The sequence below is a fragment of the Cyphomyrmex costatus genome, unplaced genomic scaffold (genome assembly GCF_001594065.2).
Source record: "Cyphomyrmex costatus isolate MS0001 unplaced genomic scaffold, Ccosl1.0 scaffold302, whole genome shotgun sequence".
Taxonomy (NCBI): Eukaryota; Metazoa; Arthropoda; class Insecta; order Hymenoptera; family Formicidae; genus Cyphomyrmex; species Cyphomyrmex costatus.
This window is the reverse complement of record NW_017277148.1, coordinates 1,992,277-2,007,110: the sequence shown is the minus strand read 5'-3', so window position 1 is coordinate 2,007,110 and position 14,834 is coordinate 1,992,277. Positions and strand designations below refer to the sequence as shown.

The following is a 14,834-nucleotide window of genomic DNA, read 5'->3' as shown; positions in this document are numbered from 1 at the left end:
TTTACTTCTTCTGAAAGGGATCATGACGTCAGTTCGCGTCTGTTCATTTCAGGCTGACTATGTAAACTGACCAATAAGAAATACACGTTATACTCTAAATTAGTGGTTTTCTCGAGAATGAAATAAAGTTACGTTAAAATGCGTTTAACGCGTGTTTCAGAATGTGTCGTTCAATTACATAACATCAATGAAGATGACAAACCATTTTACTCTACTCCAAGCATTATAAATATTATGTCAAGTTTAACTTCAAAAGAACACAAGAGAAAATAGCAACTTATATTTAAAATTATTTAAATTTTTATTTAGAATACTAAAAATAGATCTAATTTTTTAAAAATAAAAAGTTTTTTTGGGGGTGGAGGCAAATGTTGGTGTAATGCAAAGAATTTGTGAAATGTAAGTAATGTGGAAAACGAAAATTGAAATTTTATTTTACAATATTTATGTTACAATAAAATTTTTACTTTGTTTTATTAATCTTAAATTGTTTATTAATAGAAAATATTTAAATCTGATTTTTACGTAAGTAAATATAAAGACATAATTTTGCTAAGAAAAGAGACTGGTATCTCTTTGAGATATTTGTAAGTTTATAAAAGGCATTCTAATACATATTTCACCCTCGTCTCGTCTTTTATAATATTTGTTATAATATAATTTTATCTTCCTGAGGACTTTCTCTCGTCGAGAGAGTTTGGAATAAGATACAATCGCCACTTGGGCTCGTCTCGGGGAAACTCTCTACTGAAATTCCCCGATCGCACGTACGATCTCAAACTGCAATCTCCTTAAACCTACGGGGAATCCCTTCTAATCCCCGAGTCCATCAATGTCCTCGTCTTACGACAAAGTGGCTTAAAGACGAGAAGTAGATCCCAATATAGGCGAGGGCATTAAAAATCTCAGGAAGTCCGATAAATCCGAAAATACCGAGAAAAAGGAGAGAAAGGAGAAGCAATGCGTTCTTTTTTTTTTATTTCTTATTTAAACAGAAATTCGCGAGAACCTCGTAAATCAAGTCGACAGTGGTGATCGGTACGAGCAGCTCGCCGCTCGCCAGTAAGTATGAGAGATTGTACCGGTACATGCGGTTGTATCTCTTCTCTTTGGCCAGCCAGAAAAGACCGTGACGTCATTTCACCTTCCAGAAGCGAGAGACACGCCTGATGTAATCCGCGCGTACATATTATACATGTCGAGGCGCGAAAAAAGGAGTAACGAGGAAGCAGCAGAGAAGACTTGCCGTGGTAGGAAGAGGAAGAAGAAAAAGAAGAAAATGGTGATGATGAAGGAGTAAACGCGTTCCCAAATCGACGGCCGTTCATTACGGCGACAGAATGTGTAATTCGTCATGCTTCGCGCCTTTTAAATGGCCTCTTCGCATTGCAAGGCGATAAGCTCGCTCTCTCTTCCTTTCTGCAGACTTGTCTCTTCTCGACGACCTGATTCTCAATGTTTCTGCGATCCATCGATTTTTATCTGTTTATCGAATTCGAAACTTCGACACACAAGTGAAAAAATAAGTCAGTGATTTATAAAATGCAGTTTAAATAAAAACTGTCTCTTCAAGTAAAAGAAATATTTTTTTGAATAAAAGAAATTTTATAAATTATAGATATATAAGTATAAGAGTAAAAAATCGACCGAAAAATGTTCAGCAGAAGAAAGCTATATTTGGTCAAAACAAGTTTTGATGTTCAATAATATTTTGCGTGAATTGGAAATTAAGATTTACACAAAGATATATAATTTAACGTGCAGCAAAACTGAATTTGACCTAACATGGCTTTACTCGCTTATTTGTATTTTATGAATTGTATCTTCATATTGCTTTGAGTTCAAGATATCGAACTCTGACATTGCCCTCTTTACATTTTTCCTATACTTGTAATCCCATTAATTGTATAAAAAAAAGTGTATAAAAAATATAAAGCATACAATCTCTCGCGCTTCTTTCTATTCAAGTACAAGTAAGCAGTTTATTTTCTAACTTTTCGAGTCTTTTCCTATGTAGAAGTGATCTTTAAATTAAAATTTCCTTGTGGAGCAAAAACTTATATTATTCAGATTTAATTCAGATTTTCGTAACTTTTATGAAGATCACAATTACAGGCTTTAGCAAAGATGCGAGACATTATTGACACATACCACGGTGGAACGATCGATGTAATACAATTAGCAAGTGATGCACGCCGCTAATTGAGAATGTGCGACACGTAGTGCACCGGTTGTAATTGGCGAATTGTGGCACACGTGGTAACACATCGGTCCGTAGTAATAACCAGAATTTTCATTCTTGCATAATTTGGATTTACGACGGAGGTGGCACTTCCTGTCTGCGCCGATCGAAAGTTTTCTGAAAGTGGATTGTTCGCGACGTACCAAAAAGACGTGACAAGCCTCTTCCGATTATTGACGTTATTTTTCTTGAAATTTCTTCGTCAATTCCAGTTAGATGATTACGAAACGCACGTCCATGATAGGAAATAAATCATTGGAAAGTTTAATGTTAACGTTTCTTTGTGAAGACATTTTTCTTGGTTAAACTTTGAAACTGTGGAGAACGAATCTTTATCGAAAATGAAAACGATAAGTAAAAGAAAAAGATAAACTGCTTTACAATTATAAAAGCAAAATATACCTTATATCGAATAATAATTCAGTAATAAAATAATGCACTACATATATATGTATATATATACATATATAGTATCTCAAATAAAATTTTTAATATTACATAATATTATTTAAAAAAAATTCTACTTTATATTGGTCAAATCAAATATATCTTCTTTAAACAATTTATTTACTTCTGGAATATCTTGTATATTTATCAGTAATTTGAATCAATAAAGCTAATTGAATATATAAGTAATTATAAGAAATACGTGTGCACGTGTAAGATGTCAAATTATAATCATCATGTAAAGCATTTAATTTAAAGTTTCAGTTACGAAGATTGACACCGTCCTATTTCGCAGTCTGCACGCGAATGAATAATTTGCACAATTAATAAGCACGAGATGTGTCGACCACGTTTGTACGTGCACCAACACTTTTATCATATCACGCGTAGCCGTAACGTTTTATTTATTCGTGACATTTCGGTAATTGCGATACTAAATTGTTCTACATCCTGTGTAACGACGTGATAATATTGTAATACGGTTGTGCGTTGTGTGATTTAATTTTATAATTCTAAATACACAAATTTCTGCAATTTCTTAATTCACAAAGTTGGTATTGTCCATTTGTTTTTTTTTACAATCATCGCTTTTTTTTTTCACAGAATTGCTATATAGAATACTGAATATAAAACAAATATATTTTCAGAATTTTCAATTGATTTTAAAGCAGAATCTAGAATTCTGAATTAAATATCTAATTTAATGTTAATTAAAAGTTTTAATTAAACTTAAAATTTAGTTCTACATTACTTGTAAGAGTTACGTAGATACTATTTTAAAATTCTATTGAAAATTTACGCGATCAACTAAATTTATTTTATAACTTTATAACAAATTACGATTAAATGGGGATTAATTAAGTGAGGAATTTCTGTGCAAGATCAAAATAATTTAGAAATGCAGCGTGTAATTCGAATTTAGGAGATCATAATCGCCGGCGATTTTGCGTGTCGTTTCAAAGTAGCAGAACTCATCTCGTGTCATATCATATTGCACGGTGTCGCGCATCGATGCTGATTGACAAACTGCGAAACAACGGATTCGCAAGCTTTGTGTAACAGCACCTTGGTAGTGCAGGCGGCATCGTGGGTGTTCGTCCGCTCGTAATTCCTCTCTCGTGTTTGCGATCTTCCCTCTTCCTCCGCATTTGGAAGAGTTCTGTTTCTGGTCGGTGACGCCACGGCGTTTCTTTCCTCCTTCTCGTTCTTTTTCTGTCGTTTTTTTTTTTCTCTTATTTTCTGTCCCGTTCGGAGCATATGTAGCGCGACGGACAATCGCGTTTGAATGGAGAATCGAGAATGCGATGAATATACGTCTGCCGTTCTCATCATGCGTTTCTTTTTTCCAACCCTTCCGCTTAAGACGATCCAATTATGGAGAGATGCTTCTTTTTCTATTTCTCTAAATGGTCGCACACGTAGTTTCGGAAATGTTTGGTATTACCGTTCCGGTCCACGAATTTAAGTCATTATTTAGCATTTGTGATTTTTGAATAATAGAGTGGAGTAATCATGTAACTCATTCCCAGAGTCACGCAGTAAGACGCCTTTGTGTAAAGGAAATTTTATCATCACCACAAATATTTTTATTTAGCAATAATTTAAATAAAATATTTTAAATAAAATAAGATAATTTTAAAAACAAACACAAATTCAAATAGTATTAACGATGAATTTATTTTAAGCTTAATTTAGCGCTACTTCTCTCGTTAATATGCCTTTGTGCAATGCATAACTTTGTGACCTACTCATTCCGATTAAGAAAATCGAAGCGAATACTTTCTTACTTGACAAATGAAAAATTTGGATTTTTAAACGACTTACAATAATGTTATATTTTTTATCGTTGTGCTTAATATCATATATATAATAAATTGTTAAAATTATTATAAATATCATTTTGTTAAAACTGTTAGTAATGGTTATTGCGTATGCTAACAAATATGGGTCATGTAGCAAATTTTCATTAAAACGTAAAATACTCACTTATAAAGAAATTACCATTGCAATTGGTTTAACTGGCAATTTCATATGGATATATGCAAAATATATACGTATAATTATTGCATTAAAAGTATAAGAAATGTAATTTTTGTAAAATAATTAATAATCAAGCATTGTTGCAGAAGTTTTATGTATATATTAAATTCGCATTGTGTCAAAAACGTCTCTTAATCAAAATTAATAAATATCTCATTTGACAAATACCAAATTTTTAAAAGTTTTAAAAAATATCAATTACAGTAAATCACAAACTCTCTCGAAAAAACGAGTCGATTTTTAGAAAAAGTTGTACGTAACGGTTTACTTAAATCTTCTGATATAGAAATAGGAAATGAAAGTTTTATGTCAACATTTTCAGCAAATAGTTTCAAGTTCCATATCGTAAATTAGAATCCTTTTTTTTATTTTGCACATAGTCAATATATATATTATATATAAGTTGTAATATGTATGAATAGCATTCATAAATTAATCAAATTTATAAAATTGGAGTTTCCTGGACACAACACATTCCACGCAAGTAATGAAGGGTTAATAATAAAATTAAATAAATACTTACTCGGTAGCCCTTTTCTCCGGTGGCTCCATATTCTCCTGCTGCTCCTTTTTCGCCTTTGGGTCCGGGAGGTCCGTCGGGTCCGATATCACCTGGAAGTCCTTCCGTTCCTTGAGGTCCAGGTATCCCAGGAAATCCTGGTTGCCCTTTTATTCCCTTACAATTGCATTTGTACGAGTCTCTGCAGATCTGTAACACATTGTAAACATCATCTATTAGGGGGACTTTCGGTAAAGAGTTCGATACGTAGACTGTCTCTTTTGTCGGGATCGATTTCGATGAGGTCTTAAGCCGACTTAAACGCCACTGGATTTCATCGATAAGCGGCTTAACTCGTAAGCCAACCGTGATCAAACCTAAGCAGGATTATAAAATTTTATTTGTTCTGAAAACGCATAACAGTCGAAAAATAGGAAACTCTTAGAAGAAAGCTCCTGTAAAACGAAGTTTAACATCTCTAATTTCAAGCTCGGGAACACCACTTTATTAATACCAAACGTTGATGATAATTGGGAAATATGTACATTCTACGCACAGAAAACGTGCATTACGTAACATGATAAATTAAATTTATCTAGAAAATAAAATGTCTGAAAATAGGACGGATCTTGTTATGAGGACAGCGATAAAAATTGATTAAAAACGGTTTTGTTATATCGTTAAAAAATCCAAATCGAGGATAGAGAAGAGCACAGAGGAAGAACACATTGATTGCGACCAGTGGCGTAAGCCTGTAAGCGAAATTGACCATAAACTGAGATTTAAAATAATGTGATATTAAGGACATTATACTCTCACAATTTTCTTATTTGTTTTCAATATAAACATAAATATCATAATTTAATTTTAATATTTTGTGATTTTTATTACCTTTTCTTGAAATTAATAAATTTTCCTTTTAAATCTTAAATTTTGTAAAGCTATAATGCTTGGTTTAATAAAATAATCTCGCTCTTAAACAATAATACAATTTTGAAAATATTATATATACAGCTGATTAATTTGTTTATTAGAAAAAGTTATTTTTTGATAAAATGAATAATTGTTTGATAGAGAAATGTTCATGTATTGTAATTTAATGGATCATATATAAAATAATTTTATCTCATTAGTTATATGTATAATGCTCATATTATTTTTCATTAGAAAAATTGTTTGATGCATGGATATTCGAGCAAAGTAATTAAAAAATTTAATGTATATTATCATGAATAAGTTAAATAAATATCTTATCAATTATCAAAAGTAAACTAACTTAACTTTATAAAAATCATCAAAATCATCATATCTTAAAAAGAATATTTTTTTTTAGAATTATATAAAACAAAAACGACATTTTTAAGAATATTAAGAATATTTTTAGAATATTTTCGTTTTTTTACTGATATTTGATAAGTTAATCATTTCTTCTACGCTAAAAATCAGTTTTTTCTCTTTTCTAAGAAACTTGATTTTTTTAATTATGCAATTTTTGATGCAAGAAAACGCTACACATATTAATAAAATTGTCCGACAGTATAAGTTAACGAATTAACTAATTAATAGCATAAGTATATATAATTCCACACGACTACGCCAATGCATCACGAAGGCCGCGCTCTATTTGAATAACGTGGAAGAGAACGAAAACGGAATCGTGCTTCCACACATTTGCCTTGTAGATGAAAGTTCTGCTTGTGTCAACGACGCACTCCAGGACCGAGCAGGCTCTCAAGGAACGCCATCCGGGCATCATTCCTCGTTATTCTTTTCTCTTGCCCATTTTCTTGCTTATCTTGCTGCACATGCCTCATTTTAGTTCCGCAGCTTATAGTGACGCTTTATAGTTTGTCTCAAAATATGATGTGCACAGCAGAAGCAGCGAGTATATTTTTTATAAGACTCGAGGATTACGGTGTTTGAGGAGTAAAAAGCAATTGAAGAACATAGGCTAGAATCGTTTAAAAACTGTTTTCTTTAAATTGGAAATAACTTAAAAATAAACGTATAACAGAGATATAAAAAATTTCAAAAGTAAAACGAAAATTCTCTGAATTCTAAATCTTATGGTTTTCATTAAAAGTTTCATTATTTATGATATATAATTTTCATCTATTGAAGAAATTCATATAATGATAAAAATGCTGCAAAGTGACAAATATAAGAGAGACTTTTTAAGCTTAAAAGTTTTGTCGTATCTCAAGGCTATTTACTTATACAATGATATAATCGTTGCTGTATAATCTCAATGTCACTATTACGCTACTGCGAAGGACGATGTCATTCTAGTTAAATATCTTAAAAGAGTAGATCTGGGAATGTAATTGTACAAGAATATAATTGCACAAGAATATAAACGATGAAAGTAATTTCTTCTCCATCGTTGACTAAAAGTTTCCATAAAGTGGAGAAAGTATACGTTTATTAAACTCATTCCGCTAAATTTAATATAAAGCAGATTGGGGGAAGTAGGTCAATGTAACATTTACATTTTTGATTATGTACTTTCGCGCTGTAATCTGCAAAATCTGCTTATTTGTCTGAGGTAAAAAATATCTTTATTTTGATATAACACTTTTAAAAGTATTTCAACAATAAAATAATATGTCATTATTTTACTTTTCATTCAATTACGCAATTATTTAAAAATATAGTTTAAAAATAATTCCTAATAGTTTTACATTAAAACAGTATTTTTTTTTTAGCATTTTGATAAAGTGTTAAACATGTTTACTTTTTTTCAAGTAACCGCTCGAACTGTACACGAGTTAAATAAAAGTTCTAATTTATCATAATGTAATGCAGCAACAATAATTAAATTTTTGCAAGTTTTAAAAGATAAATTATTCTTAAGAAATGGCGTACGAAGAAGTCAAACATGTCTAAATTCGCGTTGCTACTTGGCAAAGCTATCCACGTGCAAGTATTATCCTGTAATATCAATATCGCCCCGTCAGCGTAATTCGTGCAATTAACTTAAATGCGTGCGATGGTTTAACATGATTCCTCCTGGCAATCTCGACGAACGCAAACAAGTTGATTCCGTGTGCCTTCTTCTCCTTCTTTTTCCTTCTTTTTTTCATCGTTACAAAAGAGCATTTCTTATTCAACAAAATAATACATTCAACAGAAATAGTACAGAAAAAATACATTAACATATAAAATAGCGTTTAGCATACAAAGTTCATCTGAATCTTAACAATTTGTGGACATGCGAAAACTCACTATAACGTGTCTCATCTTTTTACTTTGGGATTTTGCCAACATCTGTCACAATTACGATGTCTCGCGAGATACATCTTATGCATTCGACCTCGGTGCGTAACGATATCCTACCAAATATGTAACGTAGGCAGCACTCTCCCTGTTTCCACGCATCGACGACATGACGTAATCAGCACCAGTCCCGCCGAGGAGGAATCTTGCAGCTACGCCGTGACATAATTCCGCGATTACGCGCGCAAGAGGGCGATCCGTCGGGAATTATGTCTCGTTTGTGCGTCGCGATACAGTCGACTCTGCCGAGAAGGCAGACGTCTCTCACGAGAATGTCCTGATTTTGCGGAATAGATGGTATGCATCTCATTCAAGCGTTTCGCACATGTACCTGAATGGTTGAACACTATCTCTTATACGCGACGTAACTGATGTGAGAACTAATTGTTATCTCAATGCATGACTGCTTTGAAAGGAAAATTGATTCATTTTTCAAGAAAAATATAAAAAGACTGTGTAACACGATCTTTTTAAGAAATATGGATATTGATTTAATACCATGATGTAAATTCACTTATATTTTTAAAAATAAAGTTGACAATGTTAACACCTGTTTTATTTCATAATTTACTTTTAATTAGAACCATACAGAAGATTACAATTTTAGGATTTAGAATTCGTTTCTGTTTAGAAAAGAAATTGTTTATGAAAATTGAAGATGATTTAACTCAGACAGTAGAACATAGTAGAATAGAGGTCGTGTGGGGTAACATTTATGTTAGGTCACAGATTAATGTCAACTCGTAGATTAGGTTAGTGTCAGAGTGGTCAAGGTTTTCTTTGATATATATTCTTCTTTATCAGAAAAATAGAACCCTTATATCGGAGTTTCTTTTCTCTCTTTCGAGAAAATTATCTATTATTGCGGAAGAACACGCTTTTGAAATTTGTCGTACTATTTAGGACTATTATGTCACATTATCACATTCATGTAATCAACTCAGCGTCAATAAATCAGTGTAAAATTTAGGGCGTTTGGTGTATAATCTTGTTTAAAATTAGGTATATACGCACTTCCGCAGAGAAGTACGAAACCATATGGCACATGGTTTCGTTTAAGGAAACCGCCTGGCATAATTGCCATGTTAAAGATGCGGCGAGTATAAGTACATAAAGTGTAAGTACACGCGGAGCCTCTCCTTCTGCCTCTCCTCTTGGTTTGACATACACGTGCTCAAAAGAGTTAAGTGCGGCCGCGCTAGCCGTTTTCGTCGAACAGCGGACGTTTACGCGAGTCGACGATTCCAAATATTTAGGCTTGCCTAGAGGTTCGTGAACCCCGATTCCAAATTTACACCATTACGATATACGCTCTCCTATTACATCGAAGTTTAATCTCACACCCGTGTAAAACGTCTCGCTTGACGTTCAAGTATCTTCGCGTTCGACGAAAATTATATTCTGGGAATGAAGAAGTAGTTTCTCTTTGTAAGATTCTTAGCCGTTTTTCTCTATAAACAAATGTACATATATTCATAAATATACAGCAGATAATAATAATATAAACGTTATTCTAAAAATATATATTTCACTGCAGTATCTGATATATGTTTATGCACGTGTGTGTGTATATATATTAAAAAATAATATGTAAAAATTTATATATATGTATATATATAATATTTATACATATATTGTATATTAAAATGAATTATTTTTAATTGTAAACTTTCTAAAACTAGACTGTCGATACAGGTAAATTCTTACGGCATGTCGCGACCAGGAAGTACTTGCGACGATAAAGCCATTTATTCAGGACTACCCAGTACGTGCGTCCCGATGCCATTCTTGATTAGTTGTGGATCGCCAACGCAACGCCCTCGCAATTGTACGTAGCGCCACGATAACGATAATGCACACGCTTCGAACCTTAACTTCGCCGCAAAATGGCCTGTTCGCTAATCGGTTTGAGTTCAGCAGGGAATCAACAGGTGTATTCGAACAGGACAAGAAAGATAGTGAGATAGAGAGATAGATACATAGATAGATAGATAGAGATATATATATATGGTATAGAGAGAGAGAGAGAGAGAGAGAGAGAGAAAGAAGGGAGATGCAGAGAAAATAAATGGTATAAAAAATAACATTTTTTGATGAATAAAATCATTTGTAGTAGTATAATCAATGATACATACTTTGTTATCAATTTAATATTAAAGATATCAATAAAAAAAGGTAATAATATAATAAACAAATAAAATAAAATAAATTTAGAATACACAGTTTGCGCTCGTCTCAATCTTAATACTTTTTATATCTTGCGCGCTATAATAATTAATATCCAGCAAAAATTGCAAAACTATAAATATATAAGTTAGCAATTGGAAATTAAGGCGAATCATGATTGATCATTAAATAATTATTTTAAGAAAGCAAATTTTTATCACCAGACGTGACAAATTTATTATACGAGTCAGACTGTCGTGTATGTAAGGTCCTTCGACTTGTACTCATAAGATAAGCATGAGGATCGATATAATTAAAACAAAATAAAGTATGGCGTATCCGTGGCGCAACGGACTCTGACATTAAATTACGGTCGCATTTAACCGCGTAATACTTCGGTGGGACGAATCGATATAGCCATCGCATCTGGTCGCTTTGAGCAACTCGTCTGTGTCTCGCCCCGGCTCGGTTCGACCGGTTCATTTGGTGGCGCGGCCGCGATATCTTCGTGATATCGACAACGCCAAACTTTCTCGCCGAGTTTGTATTGCATTAATCGTATGCAAAATAATGATCGAATATTCAATATGCTTTCTCGCAGAGTTTTCAATGGACTTATTTTAAATTGTCATTTAGATTTTTGCGGAAGATACGAGATTTAAATTGAACTGGAACCGCGAGAAAAAAACTCTAAATTTTCATTTTGTATTACGTTACTCACTCGACTTTTTTATCCTATTAAACGAATGTGTATGTGCGTTTGCAGAATAAGAGATGTCTATTATGTAAATAAATAATATTAATTTCCTATTTTATAATATAATATTACTATAAATCAGAGTTTATAATTTTTATCGTACGATAAAACAGGCGAAAGATGTAAATTAATCAAGATATTGAAAATTAAAGTATATTTTTCAATCACACCATTAAAATTTTTTTTGTTAAATTGATAATATAAATGTATGCAGTATTATGTATCAAATGATTTTTAATGCGAGGAAATCAACGAACTTTTGCTCTCGACTTTGTAATATACGCAAAAAATGTATTAATAAATGTCGCTCTATCGATTGTATTATATTATACTATACATTATTTGCTCGATTTTTCCATGTTACTAAACGAATTTTCATATTTGCAGAATGTCATTTATACGAATAAATACAATAAATCTCTCGCTTTATAACATTATAAATTGAAATCTACAATACGTCATATGATAAAGCAAAAGATTTAAATTGATAAATCGAGAGATTAAACATCAAAGTATATCGGTTTCGTAATCTCTCAAATTTTTTTTAATTTGACTCTATCGACATTTCTAAAGATAAATGATTAAACTAATAATATATAAATTTATTTATATTATATTTCAAACGATTTCTGGTGCAAGGAATCTACGAGGTTTTACTTGCCTTGTTAATAATAAATGTCAAAAATGTCATTAATAAATGTCGTCCTACCGATTGTATCGAACGAGCAAGCGAACGATCTTTTCTTCAGACTTGACAGTTCAAGGCGTAAGGATCGGTGAGGCAGGATCCTGCGCGAAAGGCAGAAGGGCAATGTTCCCTCGAAATCTGCATAACGTGCAGTAATCTCAAGCGTCCTCTGGTTTGGCCGGATAACGTCACCGTTCGTAAAAAGATACGCACGTCGCGACGTCTTTCTCACCGTTTCGAACTGCTCCTTTTTCTCATTCGTCTCGTTCTTTCTCTTTCTCATCTTACTCTCTATCTTCTTCGGTCCAGTACATTTTTTTCTCCTCTCATCGATCTCTGCCGCCTTTTTGGCCCAGGTCCTCCTTTCGTTCTCTCTCAACGTGTCTCGGATCGTCGCTTCGAGTAAAGGCTGTCGCGCGCAGAAATATTTAAGGACTTGAGACGGCGCCGCTTGAAAATCAATTCGCGAACCGGAGAGTTATTAGGTCTTCGTGTTACTTTTAGTTGCACTTTTTTTACATTTCTCGTGCTCAAAATGAAACGAGCATAGAAAGAGAAGAAGTCGGAAAATAAGAAAGCGGAGAACGAAATGATGGATGAAAAATGACATAAACATAATTATATAAATAAAGACTTCTAACATGTTTGTGATTTATAAAGAAATCAAAAAGTTCAATAAAGAAAAGTCTAGGGTTAATTAAAACCTAATCCGAGAGAAAATAGAAATACAAAGGAAGAGGTCTAAATAAAAAGATGACATCGCAAAAAGCAAGCAAAAGTAAACAGTACATTAACATCTTGTGATCGAGGACAATTATTAATTCTTTACGAGTCTAAACTCGATATCTTATCAGGAAGGGATTTTGAAAGAACAATTCACTCTTCAATCAAATTATTCAATTGAAATGAGATACTTAGACAAATATTGATTATAGTAAATAAAAAAATTATAAACTATCACAAAACTATTAAGTTTGAAAAAATCGACTCATTAAGTTATAATAAATTAAAAAGTGAATTATAACAATTAATAACAGGTAATATGAGTCAATTGCTGATTATTGTTAAAACGCAGGAATTGTTGAGCTTGAGTTTTCATCACCACTATATAGCTAACTAACTAAACTGAATATGTGGCTTACCTCATAATTGTTGCGGTCGTTATGATTGGAATAATTTCTATGGATATTTCAGGTGTAATTTCTCTTGACATTCTTATATGAAATTGTTGCTGAAGATGACTCAAAACAAGAATCGAAACGTACAAGGTGTATAAGTGAAAATATTAAATGAAGTTGAAATATTAAAATATTAAATATTACCTGTTATTCATTGTTATAATTCATTTTTTAATTTTTTTAAAATTAACATCGTTTTGCAAAGTTACAGAATTTATTTTTAATATATTTGGGAACATTTTGCGCTGTTCAAGTGTAGTATGACACGGATAAGATCTGAATATTCCACCAAGGATATCATCTTGAATGATTATTTCTGTATTAGATTTCCTCGCTTCACCGTCAGATCTTCCCAGAGGACATACGGGCTTAGATCAGCTTATGACCGTAATCATGCGTCTCATTCGCCGAAGTGTCAGTACGGCCAGTGTAAGTATTGACCCCCATAAAGGATCCACGTGTCGCCGTATGTGAACGCATGGGCGCCTACAATGAGGGATTTAATCGAGGGCCCGTTAGACAATCACGAGAATCGTGTGTATAGATATCAGAGTATCGAGAACGAAACTTAAAATAAATATAAAAAGGTACAGAACGCTAGCAGAAAGGCGTGATGCCGAAAATGATTGTGAGCGCGCACAATAAAATCAGATTAAAAAACTTATTTCAATATGTAATAAAAGAACTAATGTAATTTATATTTACTTCGTAAAAAAAGAAACAGAGGAATCTGTAATCATTAGGGCTATATGAAATATAAACTGTGATAGAAGTTAATTACAATCTTTTTTTTTATTAAATAAAATACAAGTTCTGAAAATTTTTAATAAATAATAAGAATTTAAACATATGACATCAAATACAGGCACTGTGCATGCAAAACAATATTTTCTTTATTTAGAGGAACAAGAATATTCAAAATCATTTGAATAATTATAATTATTCCGTATCAACATCTTGAAGAAAATATTTGCAACATCATTGCGCGAAAAAAAATTTTGCGCGCGCCCATGCATCGACCCCTTTGTGGTTAAGCGAGATCAACCAGAGATTCTCCGCTGCCTTGAAAGATCGATCGAGGATCTCTACGAGCATTGAGAATTCGTGACCAAGCCGCGAGCATTGATCCTTTTAACGATACCACGTATTATCTCACGTTATATTCTTAAAATGTTTTAAAAAGGTACAGAAATCTGCTCAAAATATTTCGAGAGAACACATACGAGGGATTTCATTGTTGTATCGAAAACGGTATAATATTGTCGGGGTTATATTATACTTTTTGCTTTATAAAAACGATTTACTTTAACGATATATATAATCTGTGAGAGAATTTACAAGATTTTACTTGCAGTTTTACAAATTTTTATTATTTTATTTAAAGAAAAGTTTACATAAAGAAGAAGAATGGCAAATATAAGTATAGAAATAATGAATGTACAAATAAAATAAGAGTTAATTAATTAAAAATAGAAGTATATAATCCTATAATTTTAGAATTTTATTTTAATTTATTAACTATTAATATTAATTAATTTATT

At 32.3% G+C, this 14,834-nt stretch overlaps 1 protein-coding gene across 1 annotated transcript in view; it reads right to left on the bottom strand.

Annotated features, from left to right (window-relative positions):
* Positions 1-3,670: 3,670 nt before the first annotated feature.
* Positions 3,671-14,834, bottom strand: part of LOC108775609 (cuticle collagen 7-like) — a 29,654-nt gene continuing 18,490 nt past the window's right edge. Inside the window, exons 2-3 of the mRNA XM_018542026.1 lie at positions 5,253-5,438; positions 3,671-3,901 (exon numbers count right to left, since the gene is read on the bottom strand). Of these exons, the coding sequence (XP_018397528.1) occupies positions 3,671-3,901; positions 5,253-5,438 (417 nt within the window). The remainder of the gene's footprint in view (positions 3,902-5,252; positions 5,439-14,834) is intronic.